The 20,154-nt window shown below is 40.3% G+C and overlaps 1 protein-coding gene across 1 annotated transcript in view; it reads left to right on the forward strand.

Annotated features, from left to right (window-relative positions):
• ERC2 (ELKS/RAB6-interacting/CAST family member 2) overlaps nucleotides 1–20,154 on the forward strand; it is a 633,577-nt gene that overhangs the window by 172,573 nt on the left and 440,850 nt on the right. The window contains exon 4 of the mRNA XM_026650452.1: nucleotides 16,257–16,331. Within this exon, the coding sequence (XP_026506237.1) occupies nucleotides 16,257–16,331 (75 nt within the window). The remainder of the gene's footprint in view (nucleotides 1–16,256; nucleotides 16,332–20,154) is intronic.

A 20,154-nucleotide genomic window follows, 5' to 3' on the forward strand; every position in this document is an offset into this window, starting at 1 on the left:
CAGCTCCCACTGGCCGCGGTTTGCTGCTCCAGGCCAATGGGGGCTGCGGGAAGCGGCGCGGGCTGAGGGATGTGCTGGCCGCCGCTTCCCGCAGCCCCCATTGGCCTGGAGCGGCAAACCGCGGCCAGTGGGAGCTGTGATCGGCTGAACCTGCGGATGCGGCAGGTAAACAAACTGGCCCGGCCCGCCAGGGTGCTTACTGTGGCGGGCCACGTGCCCAAAGTTGCCGATCCCTGATGTAGGATTTCAAATTTATTTGTACTAAATTTCATCTTGCTGCATTGTGGTTCGCTCTTCCAAATCTCTTCAAGTGACCCAACAATGTATGTCTGTCATTCTGCATGATTGATATACATCGGATTTAATTTTAAATTTATTTTTGTAGTACTGGAATGCCTGAGCATAGTTTCATTTATGCCTTATTCTAATTTGTCATGCTCTAGTATACTTAAACCAGGCTCTATGATTCTACAGTGATGGGGGCAATATAAGTATTTAGAGAGAGTAAAATATCAAACACTATCACTGCTGCAAATTCCATTTGATACTGTTCCCTCCTGGAAGTCAAACTATTAATAATTTCTTTCTGTTCATCAACGTGATTCTTGCTATTCAATTAAGGCTTCATAATGAGTCATCAAATGTCCCTACAAAAGATCTGTCATTTCAACAGACTGCAATACAGCAGATAGTTAATTTTGGCTGAGGTACTTCTGCAATCAGTTGGCATCCTTCTGAGCAGTTTAGCTAAAAGAGAACATGAGCCATTATCATTCAATTGGAGATACAATTTAGTGGAGAAGACTATTTTTTAAAAGTAAGTTCTATGACAGTTTCAGGAAGGATAACCATTCAATGTTTTTATTTTTTATTTTATCACTATTAACATATAAACTTTCCATACAAGTACTAACATAATTTATTCATAACCTGTATTTGTTCCTTTAATAAGACACATTTGTGTTTGGTTAACGTCTTCTTGTCTGTATATCTTGTTCACATTCCAAAAATGGCAACCATATGTTATAAAATCTGCTTTATCTTGTATGTGGTGGTGGTGGAGGGGGGTTATTATGTTTGGAAGAGCTGGGCTCATCTAAGCAATAGAACTCTGAAGAAACAAACTTAACTTATTAAAGTCTCATTAAAGGTAAATTTGTTTAAAATACCTTTTGTAAAATGTCCATGGATATCTGGCAATAGACTCTTGTCATCCAATTGATTTCCAAGAAAAATATGAGATCCCAAAATTGCAAGTAAGGAAAAAAGCAGTGTACCTTTTATGCCTCCAGAAAGAAATGAAGGAACAACGAGATACTAAGTACATGTGCCTTATTGCACACTTTGCAAAAAATAAGGGGAAGCAGTTTAATTGCCTAGCATTGATCAAATGTACACTGCAATCCAGTACTTTCTTTTAATTCTTAATTCAAGATTTCTATTTACATTATTGTTGAATAGAAACTAATACAGCCACATTGTAGGTATCAGAGTGTAGTAAAAAATATTAAGTGACATCAGGCTATAGGCCCTCTCTTTGCTGACTGGAATTTCCTGCTGACATTGGCCACATTAAATGGGCAAAAGATTGCAGCCTGCACCTCCCTCTGGAATTGAGAGAATACAAAACATTTGTCAAGCAGCTACTATCTCAGCTTCAGGATTTTGGTATATGCATTTTGAAATATTTGCAGAGTCCTTACTTTCTCTTCCTTTGTTATAGCATAGTATTTAATTAGGCTTAGAACAGGAATATTTATTCTTAAGAGGTAGCATTCAGCAGTGTTTATTTGGTTTGAAACTTCCACAGGATATACTGTCCCAAGACTTGTTCACTATAAATGCATCTACTTTCTGTCTAAAGAGCATGTTTCGGACAACATGACTACTCTTAAAAAATTATAATCACATACAGTGGTCCTCCTTAAAAAGTCAATGTTTACCAAATCAAAGTATATGAGATACTGTATTACTTAATATTCTAAGAATTGGGAAAATTCTGCAATGCCTCAGATGCTCTACTATGATAACACTTGGTAAATTATTTTTAATAATTTAACCTAATAAGTAGAAATGAAATAAAACACGGTACTGGCTATATATTAAGTTTAAGATAATAAGTATAGAGAAATAATTCGAAGCATTCTGTTTAGCCCATATGGTTGACATAACTGAAAACCAAGCAAAAAGAATGGCTGAAAAGCAAACCCTTAACAGGAGAGACATTGACTTTCAAAATACAAATGGAGAAGCCATATCCAACTACCTAGCACTTCATATTTATGAACAAATCTAGTTCAAACAACTCTAGGAGTGAGGCTGTGCAAAGATATTTTATTGGATCCTTTTCCACCAACTGAAACACCCAAGATTCAGTGTTTGATTTCCCCCCCCCCCGCCAAACAAAACACAAAAACATCCCAAACTCTTATACTATAAAATTCCTATATTATGCTATCTGGATAGGAAAAGAATAGAATAGGTCAGCTGTCTAAAACTGAGGGATGTGATTCATGGGGAGGGGGATAATGTTAGAGGAATAGTGGCTTCACTTTTCCTGTCAAAGGAGAGAATGGGTGAAACTTGATGTACCCCAGTTGTGGTCATGACAGATGCTGAAAGGTCTCATGTTTCTAGAAGTGTTCAATTATTGTCACCACAGAACTTTTTCTTCACAAATCAGTCAATTCTCCACATCATCCAGCATTGGAGTTAAATTGTAAATAGTTCACTAGCTTCTCTGATGGCCCCTTTTTGGGATCTAGGTTTGGCATCATTTTCTGAAGGAGCCCTGCTGGATAAATCATATATAGCCTGAACTAATGGTGTTTTAAACAAATATAGGTAACACGTGCCCTTGGTTAGAAAAAAAAAAAGGAAAAAAAGAGAATAAGAAACCAAGAACATCAAATGATTCTAGGGTATATACTTAATTGACCCAAAGTGAATACAAACAAGGAAGCACAAGGTACACCAGATTTTATGCTAGCACAATGATAGGAAAACAATGACAAAAATTAAATGCAAACATTGATATTGGCAAATTCTAAACTATAAACCTGCAATATTGTGAATCTAAGATAAAATTCCTTTTTAGAAAAAAAGAAAAGAAAAAAACCATTGCTAATAGTCACAGTTTATCAGAAATGTACAGATTTCTGGCTTCCATACTGCTGTAGCCATCATTTTCCTGTGGCTCTGTGCAGGCTATCTGCAATGCCAATTCTGCTAAAAATCTTATATTTGATGTGTGTAGTTTGCAACAGTGAACTATGCAAAAAGATATACAGTACCCTTAAAGTTTAGTGCATATTATCTGTTAAAACCAATTAAAAATGTTAATAACAATGCTAGCATATTTTTCAACAAGCTTAAAAGTTCTGGACGCCATATGTGTTGGGTAAGGGACATATGATAATTTGCACTCTGATTCATATTCAGCTCCCTCTTTGTTTTTCCAGCACCATTTCCCCCCCATTTGAGGGACAAAGGTGAAATTATTCACCCATCTTCTGTCCAAATTGAAACTGGGCACACAGAGTACAAATGGAAGAAGGGTAGAGGTGCATATGGAGGAGAGAAGGGTGGAAAATGTGCTAAAATGGATGTTGCCCTCTGACCCAAACCCCTGTCCTGGAATACCCCTAATGAAGATTATAGAATGCGAATTTGCGTAATTGCTATGCTCCCAATTCCAATAACAGTTATCCCATGTCTTATTACACTAAATAACTGAATTAATATACAATTGACACAACAAAATGTCCTTCAGCTATTTCCTCCATGTGATGGAGGGCCTCTAGCAGAAGGTTAGTGGCAAGATACTGTGGAATCCCACCTAACAAAAATGCTGTTTTATTTCCTAGCTGCTGTAGCCTGGCATGGAATATGTCAGTGTTTGTCAATTCATAGTTGTGTCAGAAAGATAAAATGTGTTTGATCGTAATTTTTTTTACTTAGATGCTATTTCAGGTGTTTCATGCCTGTATTTTATTTTGTTTTTTGGTGGGGGGAAAAGGGGGAGAGATGAGGGGGGAGGGTATGCTGATAAATTAAGAATAATGTAACTTTCTTACGTTACAGAATTTTTTTAGGATTCTGGTTTAATAGAATTTGATCTATCTTTGTAATGGTGTTTTTGGCTGGAGGACACTACAGTTGAGGTGACAATTTAGTTAAGTGCCTATGCTTTTATTTAAATGAAATAATTGATCAGAATGTTAAAATACTGCTGATCTCAAATTTTAAAGTTCAGACAGGCAGATCGTGTAGGGGCAGTACAATGCTCTTGTTCACCAGAAGAGTGGAAACCATCTGCTTTGTGGAGGTGTTGGAAAGAACTAGTTGTTCTTATGCCACAACTTGCTGTGACTTGCAGATTTGCCTGTTTTACCTGGGAATATTAGAAACTATGTTTACTGTGAGGCCTCTCCTGTGTCTAATTTAGCCTAGTCATTGCCATCTTTCATCTGTCCATTTTAATTTTCCTCTGGTTATCTGCCTCGGTCCCTTCTTAACAATCTCTATTTTTTCTATATTTTACATTTTTTTTTTGCTCTTGTCTTGTGGCTCCTCCTGCCTGTTTCCTACTCTGCAGAAGATTATGTGCTGCTTGGAGAGAGGGGCATCCCCTGTTAGCCTCCTGGGGCTGGATCACATACTCTTTTATCATAGAATCATAGAATATCAGGGTTGGAAGGGACCTCAGGAGGTCATCTAGTCCAATCCCCTGCTCAAAGTAGGACCAATTCCCAACTAAATCATCCCAGCCAGGGCTTTGTCAAGCCTGACCTTAAAAACCTCTAAGGAAGGAGATTCCACCACCTCCGTAGGTAACCCATTCCAGTGCTTCACCACCCTTTTTTAGCTTATCATTGGATCAGAGAAGAGAAGTTTGGGCCTCTGAGTTGCTGCTGCCTGAGCCTTCAGCCTCCTGGGACATCAGTGGGATCAAGGATTGAAACTGGTTGGCTTTCAAGGAATCACCCATTGCTTTACCCACAGCCACAGATGTACCTTTGTCATAGGGATAGATAGAGAGGAAGGATGGTCCAGGTGTTAGCCTGCCCCCACTCTGCCGTAAATAGGCTTGGCAGAATTTGAGTTTTAAATCTGAGGAATAATATAGATGTTTATATTTAAGCATTTTTTTTCATTTTTTTCACTAGTGTGGGAAATTATAGGGTATGTCAGAAAATAGTGGGGAGCAGACATAAAGACAGTAGATGTTGAGATTCAAAAGGTCAGAGCTTTATAATTGTTAAGCAAATTGTCAACATCACATCAAAATATACAAAGTAAATATCTTAAACTCAAACTCTAAAGTTCTCAGGCAGCATTTTTCTTACTTTGACTATCTGTAAATTTCCATTATTATTGATGTAAATATTTTTTCGTCTGTTTTTGTGTGTGTATGTGAAATCAATGTTTACTGGCATTTAACTGATAAAAATCGAATCCTCACAAGACTAGCCATAAACTTGTTGCGTTGCCTTTGGCAGGTCACTTAATTTCTGTGTGTCAGTTCCCCATCTGAAAAATAATAATAGTGCTTTCCTATCTCTGATCGGTTGGGATGATAAATTGTGAGGTGCTCCGACACTGCAATAATGGAGACCATGTAAGTACTGTAAGCAGATCCTACAAGTTCTCCTCTGCCTTGTACAAAGGACATTTCTAGTGTGGGAGACACCACTATAAGGAATAAGGTAACCAAGAAACTAGTACTTTGGGTTTGGGTTCCATTCCAGTATTCAAATCCAACACCCCAGAAATACATGTGGAGGAAGAAGTGGGCAACCAGTTACTTCTGGTTTAGGCCCCATATACCCTAAAAAGTTATAGTAAATCTAAAACCTCCATGGATGCCAAAGAAAAGATCTATTTTTGGTGTGCTTATCACCATAATGACAAGGCACCATCATGCTATCTCTGTACTAATATGCAGTATTCTGTGTAGCTCTTGAGAGAATCGTTTTTCAATCTGCAGAATTCTGGTTAAATTGTACATACAAAGTAATTAACCAGAAAGATCTAGGAATTGCAACAATCCAGACTTCAGATGGGATATAATGAAAGCATAAATTAATAACTGAACATGCCCCCAAGGTTATTTGTAGAAGCCTTGCTAGTTAGGGGATAGTTTAAAGATTTTGTAATGTAAGCAAAAGGAGCTTCAGGCAAAAATGTCAGGATCAAAAACTACCTTATTTAAAAAAGTTCTAGAAGGCTCCCTGGTCCTTTTAATAAAAGCAATTTCAAAAGACAAAAACAGCATCAATTCAAAAAAAGACATAATGTGGAAAAATGTGGTTTCCTTATATTATAGTAACTGCATATTCAGAATGTCACTTAGGTAACTGTTTAATCAAATTATAAAGCACCTTAGATGATCTCAGTTAGAAAAACAATATATTATGCACATGAAGTGATATCAACATGTCTCTGAATCAATTTCCCTATAGAAAAAAATTGTACACCGAACAACATAAATTCAAGAACTGAGCCTTGTGATATCCCCAAATGTTTGAACCTGATTGGAAGAAAACCCACACAAAATAATAAACGGGGAGTCATTTTCTGATCTTCTCCAGAATCCCAAAGTCTGCTGCATTTTACCAGCAGGGCTAGAGAATAAAAGCTTTTAAGTCAGCCTGCATCAGATTGATTCATAAAGCTAACAGGAAAAGTATTATGAGGCAAGGCTTTATGCTATGATAGACATCTAGGAATACTCGTCGTTGGCAGTCTATTCATCTTTGGCTAAAGGGGTGGAACTCTGGTTTGTTTCCCTGGGTAATCTATGGAATTCTGTTCATACTCCAACTCACTTTATATGCCCTTTGGGAACAGTGTCAAGTCTTAAAATTAGCTGTAATTTTTGTTGATCAGATAGGGAGTTGATTGGCCAGCTTCCCCCCCCCACACACACACACAATTTCCACAGAAGAAGAAGATGACAAATCTAGGACATTCACTTTGTGTTTAAATCCATTGTGAGGTTGACATTTAATTAATTTTTCGTTTTCAACTGTCTGCTGAAACAATCAGTTAGTGATTGAGAGATTTCATCATTGAAGGTTTTGTAAAGGTTTTTTTTCTTTCTTTTGAAAAATTAGTTTTGTGCTAAATACTCAGAACAGAAAGGGTAAAGGGGCATTCACTAATTGCTTTATTCTAAATGTACCTTTTAAAAAATATTTTTAGGGCAGGTACTAGAAATTCACTGGTGCCGTGCACCATAGTGGGCCCCAAAATTGGCAGTTTTAAAATTCTAAAAAACACAATACTGTATATCTTTTAACAAACAAATTTAAAACACCCAAATGTTTGCGGCACTACATGCTATCCTTAATTACCAGAGCCCTTATGGCTAGTGCAATTTCTGGTACTGGTGGCATTGCAGCATGATGCATTGTATGACATTGGTCAGTGGGATTCTGCAGGCCAGAAGTAAGAATTTTTGAACGGTATGTTTGGACTTCCATCATGCCTTCCTTCTATGGAAGCCATGGGATTTGGGGGAAGTGGTGGAATAAGACAAGCCAGTCAGAGTAAATCCAACTCCTATGTGATTATCAAGAAGTATGTATTATTTTATTAATATTTATTATTTGTATTGACCCTGGCACTTAGAAATCCTAGTCATGGACTAGGACCCAATTGTACTAGGCACTGTGCATACGCAACAACAAAAAGACTGTTCCTGTCACAGAGTATACAACAAGAGACAACAGATGGATACAGACAGAGGGGGAGATTTAAAGGAAACAATGAGACAATATTGGTCAGTGTGATAGGCAGTTCTCAGCATACCAATGTCCTAACTGTAACTTTAATACTAAACTGTTCCTAAGGTCATACAAACTGATCATAAGCATGAATAGAACTGCATGTATTATCTATGGAAACAGCCATCATTTCCTTCCCTTTAGCCAAAGATATATGGACTGTCAAAGATGAATGCTTCTGGATAAATCTCATGAAATTCGGTCCTGCCACATACTTCTTTTCCTGTATGCTTTAAGTATAAAATGCTTCTTTGACTGTAAAAATTAAGATTTTTGGAAAATTGTATTGATTTATTCATTCACATGCTATATACGTGTAGATTGCTGAGTTATTGTCTTGTAGAGATATAACATCACATACAGGCATAGCAGAGTTAGGAAATACAATTAGCCAGGAAGCTGAGGGAAAGTGCATTTCTCGTAAACCTTTTGCTGGAAAAGTTCCTTTTTGCTAAATAATTTTTTTCTTTTGTGTAAGAAGAGCTTTTATTGTATTAATTATTGGCATCTTCCTTTGTATGCAATCATTTACTTAATGTTGTTTAAAGAATCTTTGCTCACTTACATGGAAAACTCATAACTAATTGGCTTTCCTTTTTTTTAGTTGTTTGTATAGATATTTAAAATATTAAATCCTGAATTCTTCAGGATGTGTTTTTTAGAGATGTCTTAAAATACTGTAGTAATTGATTTAATATCATGAGCCAAATTAGTTATTTTTATTTAACAGTTATATTGTGGTAGCAACTAAAAATTGCAACTGGGTTGGATTCCATTGTGTGTAAAGATATAATAAATGACAGCCCCTGATCACACAAGCTTAACCTGTAAGGATAGGTCTACAGTATAATAAAAAACCCTGTGGCACTGAGTCTGGAGTCTGAACCTGGGTGCCAGTCTGAGCCCAAATGTCTACACGTCAACTTTATAGCCCACAAGCCTAAGTCAGATGACCTGGGCCAGTTGCGGCCATGCTGTGGGTCTTTAATTGCAGTGTAGATGTACTTTAAAAGAGAAGGGTTTGTAACTGGTGGATGAGACTAACATATGTGCCAGAGTGGGATGGGGAAGATGAGATAAATATAATATGCTCACTGCAATTGAATGCTGTTGGTCATTGTCTGGGCAGCAGCAGCAAAAAAAGGGATAGGGATTCTACTGCATTTGGATTACAGGGAGAGGAAAGGGATTTACCTGAGTGGAGCCAAAGGGGGAACAGTAAGTGGCTGGACCAGGTGGGAGAAAGGGAAGGTATTTGTATATTCAGGAAGAACTCGCTCATTAGTCACAATCAGCAGCACCCACCAGCTCACCCATGGGGTGAAAGTAGACTGTTTTTAATGATCTGTCATTGGAATTGCGCTAGTTGCTTTTTATCTTTTCTTTTTTTGTGGGGGTGTGGGCTGGGAAGGAATTTTTCCATCTCTGCCAGATTAGCAGGGGCAGGGTGTTTTTTTCCCCCATTTTTCCCATAGGTCAGGAACTGATGAGGTAGGTAAGGAGTTCAAGATGTCACAACTTAGTAGGTAGCAGATGTGGCAGGTGTCCGGTGCAGGTACTCATTAGAGAGGATATATAGTTCACTGATAAACAGGAGTTGGAAGTGGATTTAAGGGAAGGTAAGCCCTAAGGAAGCTGGAAAAGAGGGTGTTGGGACTCCTAATGTCTGGTACAATGAAGAGATAACCTTGTTTTTTCCCCAGACACCCCACCCCCCCATTTGAGGGGAGGGCAGTGGGGTCAAGAAGTGAGGTGGGACTAGGTTGGGAAGGGGGATTGCTGTTGGCAGCCCTCCTAAATGGGTAAAAAAGATTAAGGAAAGAGTGATGACCTGCATTGTATTATTTACTGCCAGATAGGTTAAGTGAATAAAGCTGTGGCCTAATTAAAACACATCTGTTGCATCATTTCTTTCTTCCTGTTTGTCTGAGACAGTGGGATGTGCCCAATATGTAGCTGGTTAGTAGTAATAATCACAGCTCTCCACCTGCTTAGCCCTTATCAGGTTGTCCTTTACTGTATGCATTATGGAAAGAGATGAGTTTTGAGGAGGAAACTGAATGATGACAAGGAAATGGCTTTATGGGTTTTGAGAGGGAGCTTTGCCCATTCATAAGGAGCAATATGGAAGACCGCACGAAATGGAGTTGCAGTGATATAACTGAGAGCAGCATTTGGTGCCAAATTTTATTAAAGACTTGGATGTTGATCTTATACTGTCCAGGTTATGAAACAGTCTCCAAGTCATTTGAAGTCCGATTGACAGTTACAGAGAAGCTTTTTCCCCCTGAAAATGTACTTCATTAGCTCTCCAAGGAGTAGGCTATGCTTAAGGCACTCAAAGCCCTGGTCTACACTACAGGGTTAGGTCGAATTTAGCCACGTTAGATCGATTTTTATAATGAATGTGTCTACACAAGCAACCCCGTTCCGTCGACCTAAAGGGCGCTTAAAATTGATTTCTGTACTCCTCCCCGGCGAAGGGAGTGGTGCTAAAATCGACCTTGCTGGGTCGATTTTGGGGCATTGAGGACACAAATCGACACTATTGGCCTCCGGGAGCTATCCCAGAGTGCTCCAATGTGACTGCTCTGGACAGCACTTTCAACACCAATGCACTAGCCAGGTACACAGGAAAAGCCTTGGGAAATTTCATTTCCTGTTTGGTCAGCGAGGCAAGCTCAGCAGCACAGGTGACCATGCAGTCCCCCCAGAATCACAAATGAGCTCCAGCATGGAGCGAATGGGAGACACTGGATCTGATTGCTGTATGGGGAGAAGAATCTGTGCAGGCAGAACTCTGATTAAAAAAAGAAGAAATGCTAATATATATGCCAAAATTGCACAGGGCATGATGGACAGAGGCTACAACAGGGACACACAGCAGTGCTGCGTGAGAGTCAAGGAGCTCAGGCAAGCCGACCAAAAGACAAAGGAGGCAAACGGTCACTCTGGGTCAGAGCCCCATACATGCCGCTTCTATGATCAGCTGCATGGCATTCTAGGGGGGGACCCTACCACTACCCCACCACTGTCCATGGACACCTGCAAGGGGGGAGTCTCACGCAACACGGAGGAGGATTTTGTGGATGAGGAGGAGCAGGAGGAGGAGAATGTGCAGCTGGCAAGCGGTGAATCCATTCTCCCCGGCAGCCAGGACCTTTTCATCACCCTGGAGCCAATACCCTCCCAGGGCGGGATCCCCGACCCTGAAGGCGGAGAAGGCACCTCTGGTGAGTGCACATTTGTAACTACAGTTCAGGGTTTAAAAGAAATAGCGTTTAACGTTTGATTTTCCCTGAAGACTTGGGATGCATTGGCGGCCAGTATAGCTCCTGGAAAAGTCTGTTAACGTGTCTGGGGACGGAGCGGGAATCCTCCAGGGACATCTCCATGAAGCTCTCCTGGAGATACTCTGAAAGCCTTTGCAGAAGGTTTCTGGGGAGGGCTGCCTTATTTCGTCCGCCATGGTAGGACACTTTACCATGGCAAGCCAGTAGCAAGTAGTCTGGAAGCATTGCAGCACAAAGCATGGCAGCGAATGGTCCTGGGTTTTGGTCGCATTCAAGGAACATTTGGTCTATATCTTTCTGTGTTAGCCTCAGGAGAGTGATATCATTCATGGTCACCTAATTGAAGTAGGAGAATTTTTGTAAGGGAACAGTAAAAGGACCCCTTTCATGCTGGGCTATTTGCGCTTGGCTAAAGTGTATATCTCTCTCCCCCCAGCTTAGTGTTATCCACGAACTTGCTGAGGGTGCAATCATCCAGATCATTAATAAAGATATTGAACAAAACCAGCGCCAGGACCAACCCCGGGGGCACTCTGCTTGATACTGGCTACCAACTAGACATCAAGCCATTGATCGCTACCCGTTGATCCCAACAATCTAGCCAGCTTTCTATCCACCTTCTAGTCCATTCATCCAGCCCATACTTTAACTTGCTATCTATCCTGGCCCCTCTACTTACATCAGTCTGGGAAAGGGAAAGAGTGCCAGATGAGTGGACCAATGGTGTTATAGCGAAGATACCAAAGAAAGGAACTCTCAGTAATTGTAATAACTGGCATGGTATCACACTTTTATCTGTGCCAAGCAAAGTATTGTTTAAGATCATAGTCCAGCGTATATCAGAGGCACTTGATAGTGTTCTCAGAAAGAGAAAAATCAGCAAGCTGGTTTTCAGAAAGGGTGTGGATACACAGACCAGATCTTCACTCATTGTAGAAACACTCACATACTCAGGCAGCACCATCAGCCAGGACGGCGGAACAAGCCAGGACATCCGGAACAAAATCAATAAAGCCAGGAACACCTTCAGGAGCTTAAATACAGTCTGAGTATGAAAATTTGAAATAGTCATCATTTCTATGTCCTTCTTGCCCAGAATTTCCATTTTCACTGGAGTGTTAGGGAAATTAAAAGCAAAATAATCCAGGAAGTCTGGCAAATAGGCAGCTGCACCATGTACTATGGCTAAAGCATAGTAGGCTGCATTTTTCTCATTTTCACTGTATGACAAAGCAAGAAATTCTTCTGCAAATCTCTCCATCTCCACTGGAGACAAAAATGTGAGTTCATCCATGTAGGCATGAAGGACCAAAGCACCACCATTAGACTGATGTTCTTCATGAATATAGTTACTAAATTTAGTGCCAGTTTTCCCTGAGAATAGCCACGTGGTGGGGGGAGGAGTGAAGGGATCATCCCAAATAGCCATATGGAGGGGTGGGGGGAGGTTTGGGCTGCACGTCCACCCGAAAACCACAGCCCCTCCTTTTAAATGGCAAACCCAACCGGCATTGCTTGCTATGGGAAAGGAGGGCGCTGCAGTTTGAAAACATTCCCACATGTTATCAAGGTGTTAGAAGCCAAACCCACGTAGCCTTTGGCTTACCATGGCTGCCTGGAAACCAAATTCTGTTGCCCAGCCATGTGTGATGTGTCACCGTACCGGCAGGCGCTCAATATAAAAGGCAAAATGCGACCTTGTACTTAAAGCACATGTGCTGTCTGCTGTGAATTGCTTGATTCACTGTGAAAGAGACTCCCTTTTGTTCTCAGAAATATATCATCTTAAATTTTACTCTCACTTTTTATCCCCGCACAGGTGCAAATGTTTCTATGCTCCCCCTATCATCTCCGTCCCTGAGGTTATCGCAGATTAGAAGGCAAAAAAAACGCACTCGCGATGACATGTTTTCCGAGCTCATGCAGTCCTCCCGCACTGATAGGGCACAGCTGAATGCATGGAGGCATTCAGTGGCAGAGTCCAGGAAAGCATTAAGTGACCGTGATGAGAAGAGGCAGGATGCAATGCTGAGGCTAATGGGGGAGCAAACGGACATGCTCAGGCATCTGCTGCAGCTGCAGGAAAGCCAACAAGAGCACAGACCGCTGCTGCATCCACTGTACAACCACCTGCCCTCCTCCCCAAGTTCCATATCCTCCTCACCCAGATGCCCAAGAACACTTGGGGGGAGGGAGGGAAGGCTCTGGGCACCCAGCCACTCCACTCCAGAGGATGGCCCAAGCAACAGAAGGTTTAACCTAGTCAGCAAACAGCACCAGCGAACTTTTAAACTTCCAAAGGCACATTCTACCACCATTCTGCACTTGCTCAGCCTATAGTTGAACTACTCCTTACTACTGTGCAGGCTGCCTCGGTATGGCTTCATGAGCCATGGGAGCAAGGGGTAGGCTGGGTCTGCAAGGATAACTATTGGCATTTCAACATCCCCAACAGTAATTTTCTGGTCTGGGAAGTAAATCCCTTCTTGCAGCTGTTCAAACAGCCCACAGTTCCTAAAGATGTGAGTGTCATGCACGTTTCCCAGCCATCCCATGTTGATATCGGTGAAACGTCCCTTGTGATCCACCTGCGCTTGCAGCACCATTGAGAAGTACCCCTTGCGGTTTATGTACTGGTTGGCAAGGTGGTCCGGTGCCAAGATAGGGATATGCGTTCCGTCTATCGCCCCACCACAGTTAGAGAACCCCATTGCAGCAAAGCCATCCACTATGACCTGCACATTTCCCAGAGTCACTACCCTTGATAGCAGAATATCAGTGATTGCATTGGCTACTTGAATCACACCTGTCCCCACAGTAGATTTGCCCATTCCAAATTGATTCCCAACTGACCGGTAGCAGTCAGGCGTTGCAAGCTTCCACAGTGCTATTGCCACTTGCTTCTCAACAGTCAAGGCAGCTCTCATCTTGGTATTCCTGTGCTTCAGGGTGGGGGAAAGCAACTCAGAGTTCCAGGAAAGTGGCCTTACGCATGCGAAAGTTTAGCAGCCACTGGAAATCATCCCATACCTGCAGCACTATGCAGTCCCACCAGTCTGTGCTTGTTTGCTGGGCCCAGAATTTGTATTCCACTATATCAACCAGCCCCACTGCCACCATGATGTCCCAATTGCCACAGCCTGTGCTTTCAGGAACGTCTGTGTCCATGTCCTCCTCACAATCGTTCTCGTGCTGCTGTCTCTTAACCAGGTTCTGCACATACTGCAGTATAATGCACGAGGTGTTTACAATGCTTGCAACAGCAGTGGTGAGCTGAGTGGTCTCCATGCTTGCCATGCTATGGCGTCTGCACAGGTAACTCGGGCAAAAAGGCGCAAAATGATTGTCTGCAGTTGCTTTATGGAGGGAGGAAGGGAGGGGAGAGTGACGACATATACCCAAAACCACCTGGAACAATGTTTTTGCCCCATCAGGCATTCGGAGCTTAACCCATAATTCCAATGGGCAGCGGAGACTGCGGAAACTGTGGGATAGCTTCCACAGTGCATCACACCGTGAGTCGATGCTAGCCACTGTAATGAGGACGCACTCCGTCGACTCAATGCGCTTAGTGGGGACATACAAAATTGACTGTATAAAATCGATTTCTAAAAATCAACTTCTATAAAATCGACCTAATTTTGTAGTGTAGACATACCCTAAGGAATGTGTTCCCTCTATTTCTAGTGTTTGGTTTTAAAGGGACTAGTTTACAACATCAAAAACAATTGCTTAGAGAGATAGTTTGAGGGTCTCTTAGGCACCTTTATTTGGGCTTATAAAGAAGAAACATGAATACAGGATTACCTAATTAAAATCCAAAATTTGGGCCTTTGAAGTCTCACCAGAAAGAATGGAGACCCAACGAGATAGGGATGGTAAATTGCTTGATCTGGATGAAGGAAGGGGTCAGGAGGGAAGATGACACATCCACAGCATCATTTGCCCTCCATACTTGAAGATGTATCTCTGCAGAAATTGAGCTTTATGGATGGGAATAAGGTTGGGAATGGACAAGTTAGGACTTGCGGGAGACAGCGACTGTCCATAGTATAGTTCCCACTAATCCTGCAAGGAATCATCAAGTAAGCTAATTCTGAACCCATCAGCATTATTTTAGTCACCTCCCCCTTCATAGCTCTGAAACTCATTGTGGGAAGGTTTGGTGGCAATGTCCTATGGCATTGTACTTTTCATGTAGGTCAGTGGGGCTGAGAGGGCCAGAAAACAATAGCCTTTACACAGATAATTCTGAATTCCAGCAGATCCTATGAGAACCCTAGAGTACCACATCTGAAACCCCTTTTGTTCTAACTGTGCACATGCGTGTGAAGGAGACACGGACAGAGACTGTAAAATAACCACATATGGAATACCATGGAATTTACAGTCACCTACAGTATGTGAGAAACATTCACATCGGCATCAGAAGTAGTACTTTGAATAGATATTAAAATATTTTTCAATTAATGGTTTGTACACAGTTCTCAATGTTGTCAATATCTACCCTCAGTCTTCAGCTTTGAAGAGTGGCTGATGTTTGCTTTTGTTAATTGTACATCTTTGTGTAGCAATTGTAACCTCTATATTTTTATTACCTGTAGACTAAACTGTGAAAAAATCATACTGTGATACATAAAAACTGGAATGCAAAAGCTACTGTAGATGGTGCTGCATCAACCCATTATATAATTATTATTCTTAAAATGTCAAATTTGAATGTAATGGTTTTAAATTGCTTGCTTCAAATATTGGTGGAAAAACTCTAAGCAGAGAACTTCAGTAAAAGATTTTAAATTACATTTATTTTTCTTAGTTTTTGAATTAGCAACACAGTGTACTATAATTGAATGAATTATGATTTGATGTCTGGGCAAAAGCAGCAGTGTTGTATTTGGACTAAGAAATTACTTGCTGGCTTTGTCACAGTTGACGTTAATTATTGATAGAGGTTTCAGAAATAGCGCATGTGCCGACAGCGTTGACTGTAATATAAGATAGAGACTGCAGTGATGCTAGAGGGATCATAAGAAAGATGCACCTGTAGCATTTGGACTTGTGCACTTCTGAACATCAGACTTTTAATTTGCTGTGGACTGTGCTATATTTATATGAGAGACAAAATAATGGAAAGATGAGTCGTCAAGCTTATTTTTATCGTGTCCCTCCACAGGAACTACACAGAAGAACCCAACTTCAGCCTGAACCAGCAAAGACAAAAGCTCTTCAGACAGTTATAGAGATGAAGGTACGGACTTTGCATGCTTGCCAATACGTAATCTTTTAGTTTGAACTCAGTTAATACCAGTTAATATAAAAACAAGAAATGAGCTGTAGCTTTTATTGAATTTATTTTTGTGTAAAGCAAGGGAATAATCAGTATTCCCCCCCCCCCCGCCCGCAAAAATTTCTAAATTTCATAGATCTGTAAAAGTTTTTTTAGATTCCTTGATTCCAAGGCCAGAAGGGATCATTGTGATCAGTTAGTCTGGCCTCTTGTATAACTCAGGCCATAGAACTTCCCCAAAATAAATGTAGCTACCATTTGCTCTTGTAAACATCTTATTCATAGTAACTGCACATACAGTTTTGCATTTTGACTAATACCCCTTTTTGGTGAAAAGCTAAGGTCTGCAATTTCACAAACGTGAGAATAGCATTCTGGGAAAGGTATAAAAATATTCTTTGTCTCCAGAAAGAACAAATAATTCATCTTTTTCCAAACCCATTATTGATAAATTAAATAATTTCCCCCTTTCCACATATTTTCTCAATAGATCATCCCCGTATTAGAAAGATGACTGATTTGCAGTGAGCAAGCTGATAAACTGGTTTTGCTGATCGTAGAAACTAGATCATACAGAAAGTAGTGGCCGTTTTCCTGTAATCATAGAGTAGAATTTCATATTCTACTAAAGCATAGTAAACATTTTTTCCTTTTACTAACCTCCATTTTAGTGGTTCTCCTCTTCACACTCATATCACTGTTCTTAGTAGTCCCCTTCAAAAAGCAGACAAGTTCTGCTCAGTGAAGTTTTGCAAGGATAATTTGGCTACATTCTAGGGCATGTCAATTAAATAACATACAGAAAAAAGTTGGACAATCAATGCATTGTAGTATTTTAGTTATCAGAACAGCTTGGGGTATATTTCAGGAAAACTTTGTTAGCTTTAGTAATTAGAAAACTCCAGAGGACTGATCCTGCAAACCCTTACTCCTGTGTATAGTCCTTTGATGAGGCTACTCACATGAGCAAGAGTTAGTAGGATTGGCTCATATATTTATTATTAAAGAATTAGTGCAGAAGACACACACACACCAGCTTTTGTCACAGATAATAAGAATACATGCTAATGGCTTGCTTTTGGTTGGATGTTAATGTAAATCTGGACTAGCTCCATTAAGGTCTATGAAGTTAAAGTGGTATAAATCTGGTGTAAAGGAAATCCGAATAAGCCCTGTATTTTTATGCTGCACACTTGCCATATTATACAATATTATAAATGGCAAAAACCTGAAAACAACCTTATCATCCACCTTAAAAGATAAATGACTCTTCAGCCCTGAGCTGCATATTACTCATTTTTTGGATGTGAAATTCTTGCATTACAAAGCTATTCTTTCTTTCCCAAAACTGTGTGTGTGATTTGCCAAATGTGACTGTACTAACTGCTGTCAAAGCTGAGTGGATAAATGAATATTAATGAAAGGTATATTTTTATATCCGTTTTTTTCACAGGGCTTTCTGCCATTATCTGTTTCTGTATAATTCACTGTTCTTTTGATTATTAGATTTAATTATTGTGTCTAAGCCACTTTTTCTCAATCTGTAAATTGCTGGGCTCCTTGCAACCTGCTGGAAGCACAAAGAAACTCAGGTACAATGGGGGCAACAAAGGGTTTTTTTTTGTTTTTTTTTGCTTGAGGCTTAGTAAAACCAAGTATTCTATTGCTGAATATTAAGGAATATTAAGGAATATAAATATTCAGTACATAGTTCCAGGTGTACTAAGCCCAAAGAGAATGATCAGGCATAAAAGAAAAAATAATAGCCTGTCTCTGACCAAATAATTGAAATCTGCCTCTCATCTGCCTCTCATACGAACCTTTTAAAGATCATTTTTCTGTTGAAGATCACTTGCCCATATTGCCTACCTGTCTCTTAAAACCATTTTCACATTGGAGACAGGTCAGAAATTTGTCTAAGGGGAAGAGTGCTGTGACAAAGCTTGATTGCTTTGTTTGATATATAGCATCGCCAACATCACACATTCAAAAATTACAAATCGGGCATTCAAAAAAGACCATTAGATTTTTTAAATCTCATAATTTTAAACCAGAGGTATGTTGAGATCTTTTTATTTGCCTTCTGGGTTTTGACTCTTTAGGGGTAACAATTTGTAACATTTCTCCACAACCATATGGGCTACAATATTTTAATCAAAGCTGAGATTTTCACAAAACTATGTAAATGCACAAGTTGGGTCTTTAAGAAATAATTCAAATATTATTAGACTCATGATAAAATTGTGAGAGTTGGCAAACCATCCTGAATACAATAATGATGGCCTTTCACTTCTGTCTTAAAGGAAGTGCAAATTAAGGGCCTTAGTTTTGCCACTGACTTTTAAGTGAGTGACTACAGCATGTCTGAATGCTGAAGTAAATACAGGAGTTGCTTTTTTAATGGATAATTATTAGCTTGGATTATCCTATATGTCTAATGAAAAAAAGTTATACCCATGGCAGTGTCCCATGTACTGCTATATATTTTATGCAGAACTTGCTGTTGATTCCAGTCTGGGAATCCATGTATTAGCTGATACAAGAACATTGTCCAGCATTTTTTGCTGTAATTTATCAATTACAGCATATTAGAAAGTAGGAGACTGTGTTTTTTTGGGATGATCATTTTGAACACTTAATGTTGAATAAGATCAATTAAAAAATAGTTAAACTGACGTGTTGCACCTGTGAGGATAGTAACAACAAAAAGAGGGCCCTAAAAGTTAAGCTGCAAAATAAATTTTGATTCTTCTGCAAATGCGCAAACCCGTTCTCCATTTGGTAGGAGGAAGTACCCAGAGTCACAGGTATTCTGAAAATTTTTCTGCCATTGAAGTCAGAAAATCCTGTCTTTTGGCTCCTCAGGATACTAGGAAATATATTGTTTCCATTGAAAAAGGATTGAGAGCAGTGCTTTTTACCTGCAAGATCTTTGTAATGAGCACTCTCACTGGTCATTGCTGAGTCTGTAATTCCCTCACCTGACACTTTTACCTTTCCCCAGAGCCTTCTAATCTGTCCTCTTTTCATCAAATCCCTACACGCCCCATGTCTCTTCTCTTCTGCACCACAATTCTCTTTCTTCCCCATCTCTCCTTTCCCTCCACCCAGAACTGCTTGCCAAAACTGCCATGTTCTCTTTTCCTAGCCCTATCTTTCCAGATACCAACCCCAATCTGTCTCAAAATTCCTTACTCACATTTTCCTTCCAAATTTCCAGACTTCTCCAGACCTCTAATTCTCCCTGCCTGCTTCCTCAAACACAGCCTCCCACTCCTCATTTCCACTCTCTTCCTTCTTCTCCAAAGTGCCTAGCTCCTCCTCAGTTTCCCCTGTACCTATCACCTCCCTTGTCCCCTCCCTCTCCACAAAAGCTCAGTTCTGCCGAGATGGGTCAGACGACAGAGTGATCGCCTAGAGCCAGGAAACTGCAGCTCTCTGTTCCACTCTATCCCTCATTCCTTCAAGATTTATTTTTCTCCCAAACTTCCTTATCCAGATTTACTCCTTGGTCTTAAAGGGTCTCTTCTCCCCAAGTTTCCTGTCTGTAATAAGGATGGCACATAGACATGCTCTTTATTTCCTGGCATCAATCACACTACATGGGATGGAGTACAAGATGTTTCTGTCATATGATGGAGGTCAGTATTCACTGACTCCATAGGCTATTGTTTCCAGGGTTCTAGTATTGCCAACCCCAAATGTTCAAAGATCATGAGTCAGGGTTCAAATCAAGAGGTTTATTAAGTAATACATTCATTCTGAGTTATTTTTATTTGCCTTC

The sequence above is a fragment of the Terrapene carolina genome, unplaced genomic scaffold, assembly GCF_002925995.2.
Source record: "Terrapene carolina triunguis isolate 2854851 unplaced genomic scaffold, T_m_triunguis-2.0 Scaffold89, whole genome shotgun sequence".
Lineage (NCBI taxonomy): Eukaryota > Metazoa > Chordata > Testudines > Emydidae > Terrapene > Terrapene triunguis.